This window comes from Sporothrix schenckii (assembly GCF_000961545.1).
Source record: "Sporothrix schenckii 1099-18 chromosome Unknown Cont38, whole genome shotgun sequence".
Lineage (NCBI taxonomy): Eukaryota > Fungi > Ascomycota > Sordariomycetes > Ophiostomatales > Ophiostomataceae > Sporothrix > Sporothrix schenckii.
The window spans coordinates 2,229,372-2,246,496 of NW_015971139.1; the positions used below are offsets into that span (position 1 = coordinate 2,229,372).

General features: G+C 55.8%; 7 protein-coding genes across 7 annotated transcripts; 4 read left to right on the plus strand and 3 right to left on the minus strand.

The window, feature by feature from the left end:
• Positions 1-1,701: 1,701 nt before the first annotated feature.
• Positions 1,702-3,656, plus strand: SPSK_06073 (uncharacterized protein; the record flags this gene model as incomplete). Its single annotated transcript, XM_016732781.1, has 3 exons — positions 1,702-1,996; positions 2,056-3,382; positions 3,464-3,656. 3 exons carry the CDS (start codon positions 1,702-1,704, stop codon positions 3,654-3,656), a joined length of 1,815 nt encoding a protein of 604 aa, XP_016592423.1.
• A 108-nt stretch (positions 3,657-3,764) lies between these two features.
• On the minus strand, positions 3,765-5,103 carry SPSK_06305 (uncharacterized protein; the record flags this gene model as incomplete). The annotated part of the gene is made up of 4 exons (XM_016733011.1): positions 3,765-3,864; positions 3,923-4,028; positions 4,097-4,928; positions 4,984-5,103. 4 exons carry the CDS (start codon positions 5,101-5,103, stop codon positions 3,765-3,767), a joined length of 1,158 nt encoding a protein of 385 aa, XP_016592424.1.
• Positions 5,104-5,584: 481 nt separating this feature from the next.
• SPSK_06619 (uncharacterized protein) lies at positions 5,585-6,242 on the minus strand (the record flags this gene model as incomplete). Its single annotated transcript, XM_016733321.1, has 2 exons — positions 5,585-6,117; positions 6,194-6,242. The coding sequence occupies 2 exons, from the start codon at positions 6,240-6,242 to the stop codon at positions 5,585-5,587; spliced, it is 582 nt and encodes a 193-aa protein (XP_016592425.1).
• A 528-nt stretch (positions 6,243-6,770) lies between these two features.
• On the plus strand, positions 6,771-7,688 carry SPSK_06503 (pre-mRNA-splicing factor 38A; the record flags this gene model as incomplete). Its single annotated transcript, XM_016733208.1, has 1 exon — positions 6,771-7,688. The coding sequence occupies one exon, from the start codon at positions 6,771-6,773 to the stop codon at positions 7,686-7,688; it is 918 nt and encodes a 305-aa protein (XP_016592426.1).
• Positions 7,689-8,425: 737 nt separating this feature from the next.
• Positions 8,426-10,716, minus strand: SPSK_05999 (serine/threonineeeee-protein kinase Chk2; the record flags this gene model as incomplete). The annotated part of the gene is made up of 3 exons (XM_016732707.1): positions 8,426-9,256; positions 9,330-9,922; positions 9,987-10,716. The coding sequence occupies 3 exons, from the start codon at positions 10,714-10,716 to the stop codon at positions 8,426-8,428; spliced, it is 2,154 nt and encodes a 717-aa protein (XP_016592427.1).
• A 1,682-nt stretch (positions 10,717-12,398) lies between these two features.
• On the plus strand, positions 12,399-12,677 carry SPSK_06788 (uncharacterized protein; the record flags this gene model as incomplete). Its single annotated transcript, XM_016733483.1, has 1 exon — positions 12,399-12,677. The coding sequence occupies one exon, from the start codon at positions 12,399-12,401 to the stop codon at positions 12,675-12,677; it is 279 nt and encodes a 92-aa protein (XP_016592428.1).
• A 2,021-nt stretch (positions 12,678-14,698) lies between these two features.
• SPSK_06095 (metalloreductase) lies at positions 14,699-16,609 on the plus strand (the record flags this gene model as incomplete). Its single annotated transcript, XM_016732802.1, has 1 exon — positions 14,699-16,609. The coding sequence occupies one exon, from the start codon at positions 14,699-14,701 to the stop codon at positions 16,607-16,609; it is 1,911 nt and encodes a 636-aa protein (XP_016592429.1).
• Positions 16,610-17,125: the final 516 nt, after the last annotated feature.

Here is a 17,125-nt window from a genome sequence, read left to right on the forward strand (position 1 = left end):
TGCTCGCCTGGCCTTGTGCACTGATTTGGCACGTCTTTGATCGACCGGATGGCAAGTAGCAAAAACATATGATCGAAACAAAGCGGCACGTTGTGGATGGATACAGTGTTACAGAGGGAAGGGGGGGAAGGGCAGAAGGGGACGATGATGAGAGGGTGAGAAGGAGACAAAATTATATAAAGACTGGTGAAGGTATGGGATTTGTCACAAAAGACAGAAAATGAAAGAATCCCATGTTGTCGCGGGCCGTCCATAAAATGTCACAAAAGAGAGCGAAGACAGACGGCGTACATCACTCTCACGGCAATACCTCTCACCCCCTGCCTTACTGGCGTTTCGATCGAATGTGTGTTTCGGACTTTGAATGGGCCGGTAAGAGGGCGGCCTGTGAATCAATGTACCCGTGCATAGAAATTTTGCAGAGAGGTACGTCAATGGATGTAAGATACAGCCCCTAGTAGTTTGTACGTCTTCTCATTAGCAGTTTCGATGTTTCTCTGCTGGGCCCCTTCTTGGAGCCCCCTTTTGTGGCCAGAGGACCACGATGTTTTGACACAGATGGTGCCTCAAATGGCGCCTGATCGCAGAGCCAAAGGGTAAAAAGGGAGACGAAAAAGGGGAGCGAGGGAAGACAAAGAGAAGGCCAAAGGCCAAACGAAAGGGCCTGCCTGTCAAGGCGGAAAACAGGAGCTGATGATTGGCCGTTTCAGATACTGCACACAACAAGGGGTGGCTTTGGGGATTCGACAAAGTCAGAGAGTAGGACGTAGACTGCATGAGAGACCTTTTGGCCACTGACTTTTTGGCCACCATTTGCTTGCTTCTTCCAAACATAGAGACGCATGTTGGACAAACCAATGAACTGTGCTCACGCGGGTGTCTTTTGGATGTTTGGTTGCTGGCTGCAGCGCGAGTCTGTGCACGAAGTCAAAGAGCACATGATAATAGGCCAAATGGAAGAGCACATGAAAGGGTTCACATTTAGGAAGCTAACGGACCTGTTGGCCTGGATAGCCTGATCTCTTCCGTTCTGGCGCGATGGGCACCGGCCACACCGGGGGAGTGTTTCTAAAACGTGCTCTACATAGAGGTGCGACCTTGGTGAGTTTGCCGTCAGGTCAGCTTCATGCCTGTGCTGTCTATCCACATGTCAGTTTCGACAGCTGTGTTACGTTGGGTACTGCAGTACATTTGTCCGCAGGTGACAATGGAACAAGAAACGCGGGTTTGCTCCTAAATGTGCCGACCCATCCACGGGGCTCGAGAGGTCCGGCTTGGCGACAGAAAAGGTGGGAAAACAGGGGAGCAGTTAACGAAAGCAGCTCGCAATACAATCGCAGCTGTATTGGACGTCGTAAGTTGCGAGCTGAAAGCTATCTGCCGCATTGCACCTTCCCATTCAGTGCCAGCTTTGCGGTTGTTGGTCGTTGCTACTACATTTTGTCTGTTTTGACGCTAATTTCTGGAAGTCGCAATGTAGCTCCTTCCCGCTCTGAGTTAACGGCCACCCCCACTAAACCATGTGGCGGCTGGCATGTCGACGCGCCATGTCAGACGCGTCCCCAAAACGGAAAGCATCACGTTGCAACCGCACACAACCAACCTCAACATTGACATTGTGCATTCAACACAACGCACCGGCTCCACGAAATCATCACGGCGCATGTTGCTCAACACACCTCTATTGACAATCGCGTCGCGATGAGTACACCAACGGCGGCCTCCGCCACCCGCGGCGCGGGCTCTGCCGTCCAGACACCAACCACAGGCGGACGACAGCGACACAGCAACAACGGGCCCAGCAGCACCGGACCAGCCTCGGCCGGCGGCACCTACCGTACCCCCAACACCGCCAGCAAAGCCAATCGACGGACACCGGGCACCGCAGGACGTACACCGCATGCACGTGCTGCGCGGCTCGCGCTCGACAGCCGCCGCACGGCCATCTTCACGCCGGGCGGCCGCCAGAGCCGGCGCAAGAGCGGCCGCATGCTGCGTGACTCGCCGCGAGACCTGCTGCGCAACCTGAGTCGTCGGTTGGCACCCGTGTCCCAGCCGATTGCGTCGTCCTCGTCACCGGGCAGCAGCGGGGCAGCGCGCAGCAGAGCCGGCGGCACCGGCAGCCGCTGGATGTGGACATGGAGATGGACATGATGGGGGCGGCAGCCGCAGGGGCAGACAGTAGCACGGCCTCGGCGACGCGACGCCGCACGATCCGGAGTGTCCTGGGCATGGACGACGACGACGACGACTCGCTGCCGCTGGACCGTCCACGGATGTCGCTCAATATCGAAGACAACGACAACGACGACGATCTGCGGCCACACCGATCCTTGATTCTCGAGAATGGTGGCGGAAGCGACGACGCCGAAGCCGAAGCCGACGCCGACCTGGCCAACTTTACCATGCGGTCGATTGAGCTGGCGCGGCGGGCGGCGACGCAAGAGCAGCTGCTGCAGGCGCGGCGGTTTTCCAGAGCAAGCCTGGGCGTCCGCAGCAGTCTTGGCAGTATGCGCATGAGCGACTACATGGACGAGTTTGGCCGTGGTGCGGACGGTGGCGGCAACGAAATCGGCGGTGGCGGCGACGACGACATTGCTGGACGGCTCGACCAACAGTCGGCCTTCTTCCCGGAAGGCGCATTCGACAACCTGCTGCCCGGCGAGTCGGCAGACATGACGTTTGAGCGTGTCGATTCGGACACGGGCGAGCAACATGAGGCGCGAATCGGCGCAGACGGCCGCGAGAGCGGCTTTGGTGTGGTCGACCTGGGCCTGGACGGCGGCAACGAGACTACGTTTATGCTGGGCCAGCAGTCGCCCGACCGGACTTTGGGTACCCTCTTGCTGGAAGGCGATGGTGAAAACGAGCCCGGTCTGCTGGACAACAACCATGATGCTGTCGCGGGGGACTTTGGAGCCGCGCTGGATACCAACCTGGATAACAACTTTGACGACTATGGCGGCGGCAACGAAAACGGCGGAAACTTTTGGGACGAGTCGGACTCCAACAACGAGAATGACCCTGAAGGTGTGGCCGCCTTAGGTCACAATGCTGCTGCAAAGGCTCCGGGTGTCACTGGAAGCGGGCAAGAAACGGGCGCGGATGCGCGTGGAGCAGGAAAACGGATGAAACTGTCTGCCCATGGCATCGCGTACCCGTCGCTGCCTGTAGGCGTGATCAAGCGCATTGCACAGACATTTGCCCAGAGGTCCGGTGCAGCTGGACCGGGGAAGGCGAAGCTCAGCCGGGAGACGGTGGCGGCTCTGAGCACCGCGTCGGACTGGTTCTTTGAGCAGGTGGGCGTCGATTTGCAGCGGTACGCAAAGCACGCAGGCCGCAAAACGATTGACGAGAGCGATGTGCTTCTTTTGATGCGAAGGTGTGTGGAAACGCCGTCCTATTCTGCTGCTATTTTACTGCTATTGTCCTTTTCCTTTACTTTGTCACTAACTTTCTATAGACAACGACAAGTGAACTCGGCAGTCACGCCATTCTCGTTGGCACAACGTATGTTGCCGCGAGAGCTTTTACAAGAGCTGCGCATGATTCCCGATGCACCCGCATTGAAACGGCGGCAGCAGAAGAAAACCACACGGCGGGTTTCGTCGGGGCCGGGCCGGATAGGAAATAAAAGGGCGCATGACGTCACATGAACAGACGTCTTGGGACATTTGCGATCATCTCGAGCAATGGATGAGAGAGAGTCAAGTTCTTTTGGTATTCTATTACAGTCGTCCACTTTCCGAGACGGCGCTCGTTGTCTACCAGCTCTTGTTCAGTCGGACCCGTTTTTTGATGTCCGAGGCCGGCTTCTTGGCAACCATCCACAACATAATAGCGGTTGCCAGAGACAAGCTGTACCTGTGGGAGGGGTTAGTCAGGAAAGAGGATGCCCGTGAAGGAAGGGACGCGGACATACCACGTGAAAATGTACTGGGCATGGTTGTTGCGGAGGTTGACCTCGGCCGGCTTGCCAATGGGAACGCCCTTGGCCTCCATGTCGTACACCTGAAGCAGATCCGGTTCTGCCACGTCGTTAGCGTAACGTTCCTAGCAAATTGATACCCCACAAATGCAGCATGAATTTGCATACCCATTGTTGCCTCCACCCACACCGGCAGACTGCTTGTCAGCTTGGCCATGCCCTCCACGTCCGGGAAGTAGAACTCGCCCTTGTCCGGCCGGTTCTCAGGTGTGAAGAAGTTGCGTTTCCACGGCGCCCGCAGCATGCCCTCCACGCGGACCAGCCCACGTGGCAGAGCACCCACGCCCACACGCGCCCGGGCCCGCTGGCTCCGCTGCTCGCGCGAGATCCAGCCGCGGTTGACGAGGATCGTCGTCTTGGTCTCCGTCGCAGCCCCTGGGTTCCTTGCGTCCACAATCTCCAGCGGCGTCACCACAAAGTAGCCTGCCACACCCTCGCGCACGCGCGGGCCCACGAGCATCTCCTGGTCGTGCCGGAACGTGCCCACCGCCACGACGCGGCGATAATCAAAATCGCTGGCGCCGCCGCCGCCGCCGCCGCCACCGCCCTGGACGCTCTCCGCCGACCCGCCGCGGCTGTGCGCCACGGCATCGGCCACGTTGTGCGGGTTGAGCGGCAAGGGTGCGCGCACGAGGCGGTCCTCGCACTTGGCCAGCAGGTCCGTCTTCCATCGCAGACGGAAGACCTGCCAGGTGCCGAGGGCAAAGGCCGTAATGGGAATCAGGGCCAGGACAATGAGACCGGGGCCGTGCCGCCGGCCGCCCGACCGCACGAGCTCGGGCGGGTTGTCGAGGATGGACGTAAAGTTGGGGTCGTCGGCCGGCTGCAGAGGCTCGGCGGCGTCGGCGGGTCGCGGCTGCTGTGACCGGCCGCGGGCGGCGACCGTGGAGAAGGACGTGGAGCGTAACGCCGCGCGGCGAGCAGTGCGACCAGACGCTAACTGGCGCAGGCATTGGCTACATGGTGTCGACATGGGTGCCGAACCTTGCAAGGACCGTGCCCAAGAAGCTGCCGATGCTGAGGTGGTACTGAGAGAGCGTCGGCAGATTCGGGTCACCGCGGGCTTTGCGCTGTTGGTAGCCGTGGTAGCAAAGCGCCGCAATGCAGGCTGCCATATTCGTTGCGGTATTATTGGATTCATGGTCCAGAGGTGTGCCGAGGCGATTGAACCAACATTTGCGTCGCCAATGGGTCGCCGTGGGGTTACATTCGTTAGGTCGACATCGCATGAGGTTTCCAAAAACTGGCGATGCTAATACAGTGGGTCGATTTTGTTAGCTCCACAGCTCCGTTACAGCGATATTGGCGTATCCCATACTGGTCACATTTCACATGTCGCATTTCATACTGTCTTTCGAAAATGAACAACCCAAACAAACAGATAATCCTTGCTTGGAGTGACAAGCATATGTCCAAAAACTGCAAATCTAAAACCATGTGTCCAAATAAGAGAGCAAATAATAATACAAGTCGCGCGTGACGCGTAAATCGTCGTAAAATCTGAAGTAAAGCAAACCCGTTGTGAAATGGGATAACAAAGCAGCCGCCGAAACACAAGCCAATATTTGTCGTAAAGAGATTGCCGCCAATAAGAAATTAGTGCAGTCGCCGCTGATAATAGTTGGGCTTTTCGTTTGCCCCCATTTTCATCAGTTCCTCCTTGATAAGTCGTCGCCGCTCGGCCTTGCTGACGGGCTTCGACGTCGGCTTCTGTTTCTGCGTCACTTCTTCTGGGACGACACCCATGCCGTCGGCGTTTTGTTCTCTCGGTGCCTTGTCGCCTGCTAGCCGCTGCTGTGTCTGGTCCTCGGCTCCCGGTCGACTCGGCGTCACCTCCACGACAATATCATTGTGGTCTTTGTTTCTGGGCCCGCCGACCAGCGGGCTTGCCTGGCTCTGGCTCGGGGCGTTGTCTGCGACAATAATCGCGTTGCCGTTCTCGTCCACGTCGGTCTCAATCGTCACAATCGTTCCGTCGGCTAGCTCGGTCGTCATCTTGTTGAAGCGGTCGGGCAAAAAGATCTTGGGCGGCTCGGGTTTCGGCATGCGAATCGACTGCCGCAGCTGCCGCAGTGTGCGCTGTTGCAAGACATAGCCGCTGATGAAAAGGGCAAAAGTGCACAGAATGACTGGTCGCGTGGGTTAGAGGATGACAAACAACTGGAATGTTTCGTCAACGGGGATCGCCGAGTTCGATGCACCTACCAATGCTCGCCGAGACCGCGACCGAGACTTGTGACGACGTTAAGAGCATTCTCAACCATCCGCCTGCATCTACCGTCTGCGAAATTAAAGTTATCGTCTAATATCGTGCGTATGTCGTTTTGCTGTAGTAAAATCGTGGTTGCAGAGAGACAAGAAACAGCCAAAATGTTGTGTCGCAAAAGTGAGGTATGTCCAGTGTGTCTCCAGCCGCGCTTTTGCTTGCTAAAAAGAACAGCTCATTTATCAGTCAATGCCGTCGATCACAAAACGATTGTGCGAGCTGCGCGCGCCCTCGACCATGTCGCTACCCGATATATTAAAGTGGTGGTGGCGGCTCGTCATTGCGCTTTTATTTACGCAAGTGGCCGGGCAACTATCGATAAGCACCAAAGCACCCCCACCCAATCACCAAAATTCTTGTAGTGGCGTTTAGCACAGCTACAGCTCCAGCGCCACAACGTCACCAAAAAATCATCTTCAATTATTTCCTTTCGAACCGACGCGCCCTCACTCACGCATCCGCCCTTCACTCGTGCACGCCGAAACCACGGTGATTGCGTACATACCCACATTCACAATGTCCCGGTCCGGTGACTTCCACCAGGCCGACGAGCGCCGCTTTCTCGACGAACGCGGGTCGTCGGTCTCGGTCGCGCCCAACGGCCTCAACCCAGCCACGATTATGGAGAAGGCCGTGCGCGAGCGCATCGTCGACAGCTACTTCTGGAAAGAGCAGTGCTTCGGCGTCAACGAGGCAGACATTGTCGACCGCGTTGTCGAGCACGTCAGCTGCATCGGCGGCACCACCGGCACGACCCAGAAACCCACACCGTTCCTGTGCCTCGCGCTCAAGCTCTTGCAGCTCGCGCCCGACGACGCCATCCTCCAGGCCTACCTGAGCCAGGGCGGTGACAAGTTCAAGTACCTTCGCGCCCTCGCCCTCTTCTACATCCGCCTCACCCGACCCGCCGCCGACGTCTACACGACCCTCGAACCCTACCTGGCCGACCGACGCAAGCTGCGGCGAAAGGGCCGCGCAGGCACACAGCTGACATTTGTGGATGAGTTTGTGGACGACCTACTGGTGAAGACGCGGGTGTGTGCGACGAGTCTGTGGAAGTTGCCGCAGCGCGAGGACCTGGAGGATCTAGGCAAGCTGGAGCCGCGGGTGAGCGCGTTGGGCGACATTGACGACATTCTGGACGAAGATGAGGAGGACGATGAAGATAGGAAAGACGACGAGAGCGAAGGCGAAGATGAGAGCGACGGAGCTCAGAGACAAAACGGTGGCGGCAGAGACTACGACAGCGATCGGCAAGATGAGGACGACAGGCAGCCCGACAAGAGAAGGCGACGAGGCGGCGGCGATAGTGATGACAGTGAAGAGGATGAAAGTGACAGACGGAATGGCTCGTCGAACGGTCGGAGAGAAAAATGGCGGCGAACGCCAGAATCAGAATCAGATTCGGACCGATCACGAGGTGACAGAAGATGATTGACAAGCTGGAGTTTGCACGATATAGAGCGTCGGTAATGGTGCCTGGTGACATACTTGCAAGATACAATAGCAAGAAACGATACCCATTGCAGCGGAAGGCTGCTCAAATATTAAACTTGTTTGATTTGTTTCATCGTCGTCGTAATGTGACACATGGTCTGGGGGTAGCAGTAAGCCAGGTTGTATAATTTCTATGTAGGAAATGCGAAAGCCATCAAGCAATGGTCAGCACATACATCACTGGATGCAAATTTGTCAGTTGTAGATCATGGTAAGTATAAGTATAATTATATGCACTCAAGTGACATCAAAGCCCAGAAGAACAGAAGATACGCTTGCAACTTACATACTGGAATCCGTATGAATAAAGCGCAAAGAAATTAAATGAGACGCAAATAAACCTTTGCAACCCCGAGAAGTATGAAAGTGAAATGTCTGAAAAATAACAGAGCAACAAGATAGCTTTTTGTCGATTTGATGTCTTTTGTATATATCATCGAATATGAAAACAAATGCGACGGTGCAAAAGTGCGCAAATGCGTGAAATCAAGCCAGACAAAAAGAAATAGAAAAATACAACAATTAAGAAAAAAAAAAACACCAACGCCTGCCAAAGAATTAAAAAAATGCTACCCGTGGCTGGGGATCAACTCCAAGTGACACCGGCGTGCGCCCCAGATGCCAATCCCGACCAAAAACACAACGACACCCCAAAAAATCCAGAGCGTGCCGTCCTACCGCTTGCTCTTGCCTTTGCCCTTGCTCTTGGTGGCGGCCACATCTGCTTTGCTGTACGCGCTGCCCTCGTCACCAAAGAGCGACGGGTCGCCCTTGTCGCCGTGTTCCATGAACGCACCGGGATCGGCATTGTCCGCCGGCCGGGCTTCCTTCCCGTTGCCATGGCTGTGGCCATTGTGGCCGGCGCCTGTGGGGTTCTTGCTAAAGATCTTGATGGGGTCGTGGTTGGCGCCGCCGGGGATCTTGGTGATCTCGACACGGTTCAGGGCGCTGATGAGCGTGCGCTCTCGCACGAGGCCGCGGCGGTTCACGGCAAGGCCTGCGACGCCGCCGACCAGGCCGTCGGTGCTGTCGTTGGCGTTGAGCGCGGTCTCGTTCATCCAGGGGTGGGCCATGCACTGGTCAATGGTGAAGCGGCGCTCCGGGTCGACGACGAGCATCGAGTCGATCAAATCGAGCGCCGGGTCGCCCACCGAGTCCCAATAGGGCGAGGGGAACGTGAACCGGCCGCTGCGGATCTGCTGCGACATGTTGAACGGGAAGTCGGGCGAGCGCAGCTCGTCGGAAAAGGGCGGGAAGCCGCACAGGCAAATGTAGAGGACGACACCGAGCGACCAGATGTCGACGGCCTTGGTGTACTTGCGGTGGCGGGTGTCGGCCAGGATTTCGGGCGCGACATAGCTGGGCGTGCCGCAGAGCGTGGTCGTAAAGGACTCCTCGCCAATGATCTTGGCGAGGCCGAAATCGGCCAGCTTGACGTGCAGGTCCCGGTCGACAAGCAAAATGTTCTCGGGCTTGATGTCACGGTGGACAATATTGCGTTCGTGCTTTTCTGAAGTCAGCGGACATGGTTCAAATGGTTCATAGACAAAAGACAGCCAAGGTCAAGGTGAGACGGACCAAATACTTGACACCGGCAAACAGCTGCTTGAACAGCTTGCGCGTATCGCTCTCGCTGAGCTTCGAGTTGAGGACGATAAAGTTGAACAGCTCGCCCTCCGAGGCCAGCTCCAGCACCAGATACACGGCGCTCTTCTCGTTGAACGTGTCCTTGAGGCACAGCACGCTCGGGTGGTTGACGCCCATGAGCACGGCAATCTCCTGTTGCAGACCGTCGGTCTTGGAACGGTCCTCGACACCGGGCGTCTTGGTGAAAATCTTGACAGCGAACCGCTGACCCGTAGCCTTTTCGACGCACAGGTAGACCTCGGCAAAGTGGCCCTTGCCGAGTCGGTTCTGCAGCGAGTACTGCTGGTGGAAGCCGCTGGTGGTGCGTGCCTTGGGGTAGCGGAAGACGAAGCGCGCCTTGTCGAGAACGGCAATCTCGTCCTTCTCCTGCAGCTCGCGGCGCTGATTGCGGCCGACCAGCGCCTCGTTGACAAACGTGCCGTTGCTTGACAGGTCCTCGATAACGGCCACCGTATCGTGGCCCTTGTGCTCGGCAAAAATCAGGCAGTGCCGATTGGAGACGATCGGGTCGTCGATCACGACATCTTGGAGTGGGTGTTAGTCAGACTGACCGGTCCAAATGGAGTCATAACTCTGCCAAAAACTTACCGCACTCGGGATGACGCCCTACTAAGTAGCCCTTGGACGATGGGTGATCGGCGCCGTTGCTCGCGCCGCCCTTCTTGCCCCCCTTCTTCTTCGAGGACGACGACGGAGAATCGCTGTCTTCGCAGCCCACCCGCTTCTTCATGACAATGCTGCGGCTGCCGTAGCGCGCGCCCAGCGGCAACAGGTAGCCCCAGACGCCCTCCTTGACCTCGTCCTTGACTTCGTCAGACAGCGCCGCGTTCGGGTCAATGTATTGCGAGGGCATTGCCTGGGTGTCCTGCGGCGGCGACGAGTACGAGCCGGCCTCGTCGCCACTCCCGCCGACATTGTTGTTGCCGCTGCCGCTGCTGCCGGCGCGCGGGGCTACCTGGCTGGGACGGCCGCCGGGCGGTGTGGCAGTCGGCTCCTTGAAGCGCTGCTCGGATGCCGACGAATCGTCGACGGCCAAGAAGGTGAGGGGCGTGGGCAGCTGGTTCTGTTTCTGGTTCTGTTTCTGGTTCTGGTTGTCATTGTCACGGTCGCGCGCACCCGGTGGTGCGGCAGCTGGAGTCCGGGGCGTAGCGATTTCGGTGACGGCGCTGGCTTCGGTGGCAAAGGATGAGCCGACGCGGGAGGAAATGCGGTCGGAGCGCCGGGGTTTCTTGGCGTCGACTTCGGCATCGGTGGACTGCTGTCGGAAAAGGCGCGTTAACAAGGCACCGATCAAGGCGGCCGGTGGACGGCGAGGCATGGCACAGAGAGAGGGCAGCGGACATAGGACAGAAGGCAAAGTTCAGATGGGGAGAAAGGGCGGAAGCTATGCAAGATCGTCAAGACATACTCGAGGCCGCTTCAAGTGGCTGCCCTCATGGCGGGCCATTGCGAACGGTCGGCAGTGAGCGAGCGAGGTTCAGCGCAGTATAAGAGGGTGGGAGGTTTCCCAAGAGTGTGTGTTGTGTGTCTTGCGAGTGTGCGTGTGTACGTGGGATGAACGTGGTTGATGGAGGTGCACGCAGTATAGTGGCAGGTGACTCGTGCGTGTGAGACAGTAGGCGCCGAGATACGACACGGCAGGATAGACAGCAAGAAGAGGAAGGCGCGGAGGAGCAAGCGAACGTGACTGCCTCTGAGGGTGGCCCGTGATTTAAACAAAAGGAAAGTGCCGGATAGTGCAGGCGATGGACGAGGGCAAGAACGCAAATAAAAATAATTAAAATCAAGAGCCGCAGCAAAGACGGTGCCAGGGGGTCCCGGGAAAAGAGGCCTACGGATGCCGCCGCTGGATGGCCAGGGTATGGATTACAATGAATTGACGGTGAGCCTTCGAGATGATGCAAATCGCGAGGGAAACGAAAAAGAGGGCGAAGGCAGAGAAGCGAAAGAGCCTTTCCCGCGAGAAAAAAAAGCGACGCCGGCGAACGGTCATTTCACAGATTTTGACCAGGACCTGCCCCCTGCCTGGCGGTCGCGCACTTGCCTTATTGGCGGCTCGTCTGGGGTTTTGGCATGGCACAGTGGAAGAAGGTAGCGAGCAAGAGAAGGTGTTTCCAGGCAGCTCCGCCCACTGGAGAGCAACATGCCGGACGCATGACTGACTGGGCTGAGTCGAAAACACGGCGCCCTCTTCCTCCAGACGCCCCAGACGCGCCCTCCCTTCTGCGCTACGTCCCTTGGGCATAGCGGCCCCTGCAGAGCGTTCCATTCTGGGAATAGGCGCAGTGCAGCCTGGCGAACACTCGATAGCTGCATCGAACGCGGTGAGTAGTCAATATGCATTAAAGCGATTAGCGGGCCATGCCGCACTGCCATCCCACGACCTGCCTTGGTCAGCCTCGCGTGTTCCTATTCGCCCCTTGGGCATTCTCACAGGCCCTGTGACGTCCTGCTGTACGGAAGTTCTTGCGGTGGCACAAGCTTGGCTTTAATTTTGGGCCTCTTTTTTCCATCGACGATTCCTCTGTTATGAGACAATTTGTCACATGGTAGTTGTCTCGTCCATAGGCCGCCCGTTCTTAAAAGTCATCCAGACGGCCAGTTTTATGATGACAGCCCGGCGCCGTCGAAAGGCTGTCGCCAAAGTATCTCATTTTTTTGCATACATAATTTAAGAAAGACAAAATCGGGACAAAAACTCCTCGTACGGTACAGTCTGGCCTCAACTTTCCGTCTACATTCGTAGAAATATAAGATACGGGTTTGGAAAAGAAATAAACATGCGCGATTGTTTATGAGACTCTGACTCACCGCGGGGTTATTTCATGCCCACCTTTTGGTTTCGTCTGTGACGCAAAGTTCAACGGCCGTGATGCTTGCTCCATTCGTTTAGTACAATTGCAATGTTCTGTGATTGTCTTGTGTCCGCCATTTTTCGTGCTTGGAGAATCGTCCACACCACAAAGGCATTTACATAGACGGTCAGAGAGAACACCGCCAATGCGCGCCAGCGAGCAATCTCAGCCTACCGTTTTCTCTGGAGACGCTGCTGGTGACGGGCGGTCTCCGCAGCAGGCCAAGCGCACTTGTGCGCCCCTGAGAGCTTGGGCGACAGGCCCCTGCATTCACACGATGGGCGACGAATGGGAAGGGGCTGCCTCACACAAGCACACTCTAGACCTGAAACATGCGGCCAATCACAGGCCAACAAAAGCAGGAACAGTAGCGATCAAGAAACAATCCAAGCCTTTAGCACCTCCCTTGCAGGCCGTTGTTTGACCCTTTATTCGTCTTATTCTGCATGTCGCTTCTATCTGCTCCACTACGATGTATGTTCAGTGAGCTTGTCACCATTCACTGGTCAAGAAAGAAGAGAGCTGCGGGTCTTACAACTGGTAAAAGGGGGTTACGAAAAGGGCGACAAGGGAGCTGGGGAGCTAGCTGGACGTCTTCAGACTTGCGCACTATGGGCCCCTGTGCCATCTTGGCCGCGATGTTCAGCCTGCGCTGCCCCCTTGCTCGTTCTTGTCCTTCGTATTCTTCGTCTCGCCTTTTCCCACAAATACTCTTGCATATTGTGCAGCCGCTTGCTTATGATGGTCGTCCGTCGGAGAAAGGTGAGAAATGAAAGGTGAAGGGCGGCCACGTAGGACGGCCTCTTAATATCCGCCTATACGCTCGCTCGACCGCATCTTCTCTTATACCTTGCATACCCAGCATCGCGTTCTTTTCTTATACTTCACATATCCGGCTTCTCCCTTCTCTTTCTTTGGACTTTCCTTCTCCTTCACTATAGAGTCTTAGGAGCAGGATCTCCACTTTGTCTCTGTGTGACGAAACTGGCACTCTCAGTCGTTCCTTCCCAGTTTGTCACACCCGCTCGCTGGTCGTTCCTTCCTTCTTGACGTCGATTTGGCATTGCCGCCAGCCCCTCCATTTTGCTGCTCAATTTTTGACAGCCGGCGAGTTCTCTGCTTCTTCTTGTTTCTCTCATTTGTTTTTCAAGCAACGATCCCATTCTGTGGTGCACAAGCAACAGCCAAGTGACCAGACTGCAATAGCGGCTCAATCTGCACCCTATCACGACTGATACGCATCCAACACTCTTCCATCTTCTCCTATTCTCGTCAATACATACCGGACTTCGCACCCAAGGCGATTTTGCGCATCTGACGAGTCTGACGATATTGGCGAGTTCGTTTCTCTCTTATTTTCTTCGCAGCCACGCTGTTTTCTCGCTTTAGAGGATCCCTTCGCCCAACCACTTGCTGGGATTGACGATCTGTGTTAGCCGCCCTCTGATCGTCGCTCTCGCACAGAGCAACCAGCCAATCCATATTTAGTGTCTTGCCCGGACCTTGGTTTTCACTCATTCTGTGATACATTCAGCAACGTTCCTGATCTTTGCAGCTTTTGATTCTTGCCTTCTGGCAGCATTTGCGGGTAGCAAGCGGAAAGATTGTCCCCAGGTCAGCTTGTCCTTGTTTGTTTGCTTGCCGATCCGATCAGGTCAAGGGCAAACGAATACGACAAAAAGACAACGTCCGCACCGAAACGTCCGCTTCTTGCAAACTCGACGACATCACAAGAAGGACGTTGACAGCATCCGCCAAATCGGAACATATTTAGAGCCACAGCATCTTGCAGCGAAGGTGGGACGCCTGTCGATTGGGACTGCCTCAACCGTTCTTCCTCTATAAGCAAGCAACGAGGGCAAAAAAGGAAGCACCAGAAATCAACAAGCAACTTTCATAAGCACATACGCCGGCCACGATCTTTTCACAATTACGACTATTTTCGTCCAAACAACAATCGTCCGCTCTCTTGCTCTGTCCGAGCTCGTTTGTTCCCTTGTTTATGCACCGCACTTGCTTTGTTCACGGTCTACCTCTCGCCACCGGCTCACCTTGTCAACATAACAATACACACACCACAAACAAAGACTAGAACAACACAATGTATCGGTGCCGCCTATAACAATTTGACGTACCACAACGGTTTGTTACTTTCAGCCTTTACGACCTGCACATTCGACCTGTGGTCGCCTTCACACGGTCTTCGTTTGTGCACCACTTTCGTCTTGTTCACTCTGGTGTTATTGTGCTGCTTAACGCCAGTACTTATAGCCTACTCCAGTCACTCGCTACCTCCTTCGGCCAAGTCAAGACCAGTTTAATCTCTCTCTTTGCTTTATGTTACAGCCACTCATCAACGAAATTATCATTAGGCGCCGGATCGCCTTCCCATCTTAATTTGCTTAGCCTCCATCACCATCGAAGAGCACCTTCCCGCCACGCATCATGTCAACACAAGCCACGGACGCCGTGGCGACAACCGCCAATGCGGCTGTAATTACCTCTCCTTCGATTTCGACTTACGATGCTGGTCTCGGTGGCGTCAACCAGGTCCAAAATATGCTTTTTAAGGACATGCTGTGGTGGAGCCTAGGTATTGTCGCCATGACCATCTTATGCATCCGACTCGTCGAGATCTCGTGGTCACAATTGCGCTTGGTCTCGGCTATGTCGCAGCCTGCCAAATTCCAGGCCTACTGGCGCAAGGCACAGTGGACGCACATGCCATGGGTCAAGAAGCAGCTCACGTACGCCCCGATCTCCGCTAAACGTCACAACCGCGAGATCCGCATCTCCTCTGCCATGAACATGGGCACCCTGCCAACACGTCTGCAGGCGGTCATGCTCTTTGCATACTTGGTCAGCAACATCGTCTACCTGCTGTTTCTCGATTACAGCCAGCCGGACCATTGGGCCACTCTTGCCGAGCTACGCGGCCGCTCCGGCACACTGGCTGCCGTCAACTTGGTGCCGTTGATGATCTTCGCCACGCGCAACAATCCTCTCATCGCCCTTCTTCGCATCAGTTTTGACACATACAACCTCTTGCACCGCTGGCTCGGCCGCATAGTGGTCTTTGAGTCGGTAGTTCACACCGTTGCGTGGTTGGTTGTCCAACTTGCTGATGGCGGCTGGGCAAGTGTGGGCTTTAAGATGCTTCACGACCGCTTCATCGCCTCGGGCATGGTCGGCATCTTTGCCTTTATCATTTTGGTCATCATCTCCATTTCGCCGCTACGCCATGCCTTTTACGAAACGTTTTTGACCACGCATATCATGCTGGCCGTGATTATTTTCGTTTGCGTCTGGGTGCACTGTGCAACGTCCTCCGCCTCACCAGGCGGCCTTCCACAGCTGCCCTGGATTATCGCCGTCGTTCTTCTCTGGTTGGCAGAGCGTCTGTACCGCGTTGGCCTTAGTGCCTACCGCTCGTGGTCGCGCCACGGCTTAGCCAATGCGGCTGTTGAGCCGATGCCGGGCGACTGCTCGCGCGTCACGTTGACTCTCCCGCGCTATGTCGATGTACAGCCTGGCACCCACGCCTACCTGCGGTTTGCCGACATCAGCCCATGGGAGTGCCATCCCTTCAGCATTGCCTGGGTGAAGCACACGCCTATCAATGGCGGCCTTTTACCAACGACCGAGAAGCGCATTGATAAGGGCAGTGACAGGGCATCCTCTTCTGCAACCCTCGCAAGCGTTAATGTAATCGAGCACGGCCACCTATACCGCACATCGGTCTCCTTTGTCATCGGTGCCCATACAGGCTTCACCCGCAAGCTCTACAATCGTGCCGTGAAGAGCTGTGATGAGTTTGGATCTGGGTCTGCCAGATTCAAAGCGCTTTTCGAAGGGCCCTATGCCGGCCACCACTCGCTCGACAGCTACGGCCACGCCGTGCTCTTCGCCGGCTCCACAGGCATCACGCACCAGATCAGCTACCTACGGCATCTCATTGACGGTTACGCCGATGGCACGGTGGCCACACGCCGCATCACGTTGGTGTGGGTGGTGCGCGACTACGAGGCACTCGAGTGGGTGCGTCCCTGGATGGATGAGATTATGCGCATGCCGCAGCGCCACGAGATTCTGCAAGTGCGCATCTTTGTGACGCGGCCAAACCAGGCGTTCCAGGCCGCCCAGCTCGGCTCGTCAAGGTCCCGCACCATCCAGCTGCACTCAGGCCGGCCTAACATCCCGGTGCTTGTGCGAAAGGAGGTCGCAGAGCAGGCGGGTGCCATGTGCGTCACCGTCTGCGGTCCTGGTGCCCTGGCGGATGACGTGCGCAGTGCGGTACGCGACGTCCTGGATGAGGGCACCGTGGTGGACTTTATCGAGGAGAGCTTCACATGGTAAGAGAGTGAAGGGGGAGCGAGGGATGAGACCGAGTGTCGTGTCAGTGCATCAGCGTTGCTTTTATTTCATACCAATCTAGATTTTTTGGCCTTTTTGGTTCCCTTTTCTGTTTCATGGCGTTTTCTTTCTTTTCTTCTTGTCTTCTCTTTTACACCATTATATCATGAACATCTACTTTCCATGTTTTCCGATTTGCATCTATTGTTTGCTGTCTGCGATAGAAGGCCGTCTTTTAGAGGAGCGTGGTGGAAATGATAACTGTGCCAGCTTGGCCTGATATCAACCTGCATGCGACACGGTGTTCACTTGGATGTTTTGGGTCTTCGTCAACATGTTCTCGTCCGAGGCAATTATCCCATAAATTTACAATTTTCGTGTACATCTTGAGACTATTTTCATATTATTTAGTGTTCAAAAAAAGTGTCAATACTTGCGATTATGTGAGCGTGTTGTTTGTTCGTTTTGGACCTCTTGTTATTTAAAACAATTGTAAACAGATGAAAGACCAGCCATATT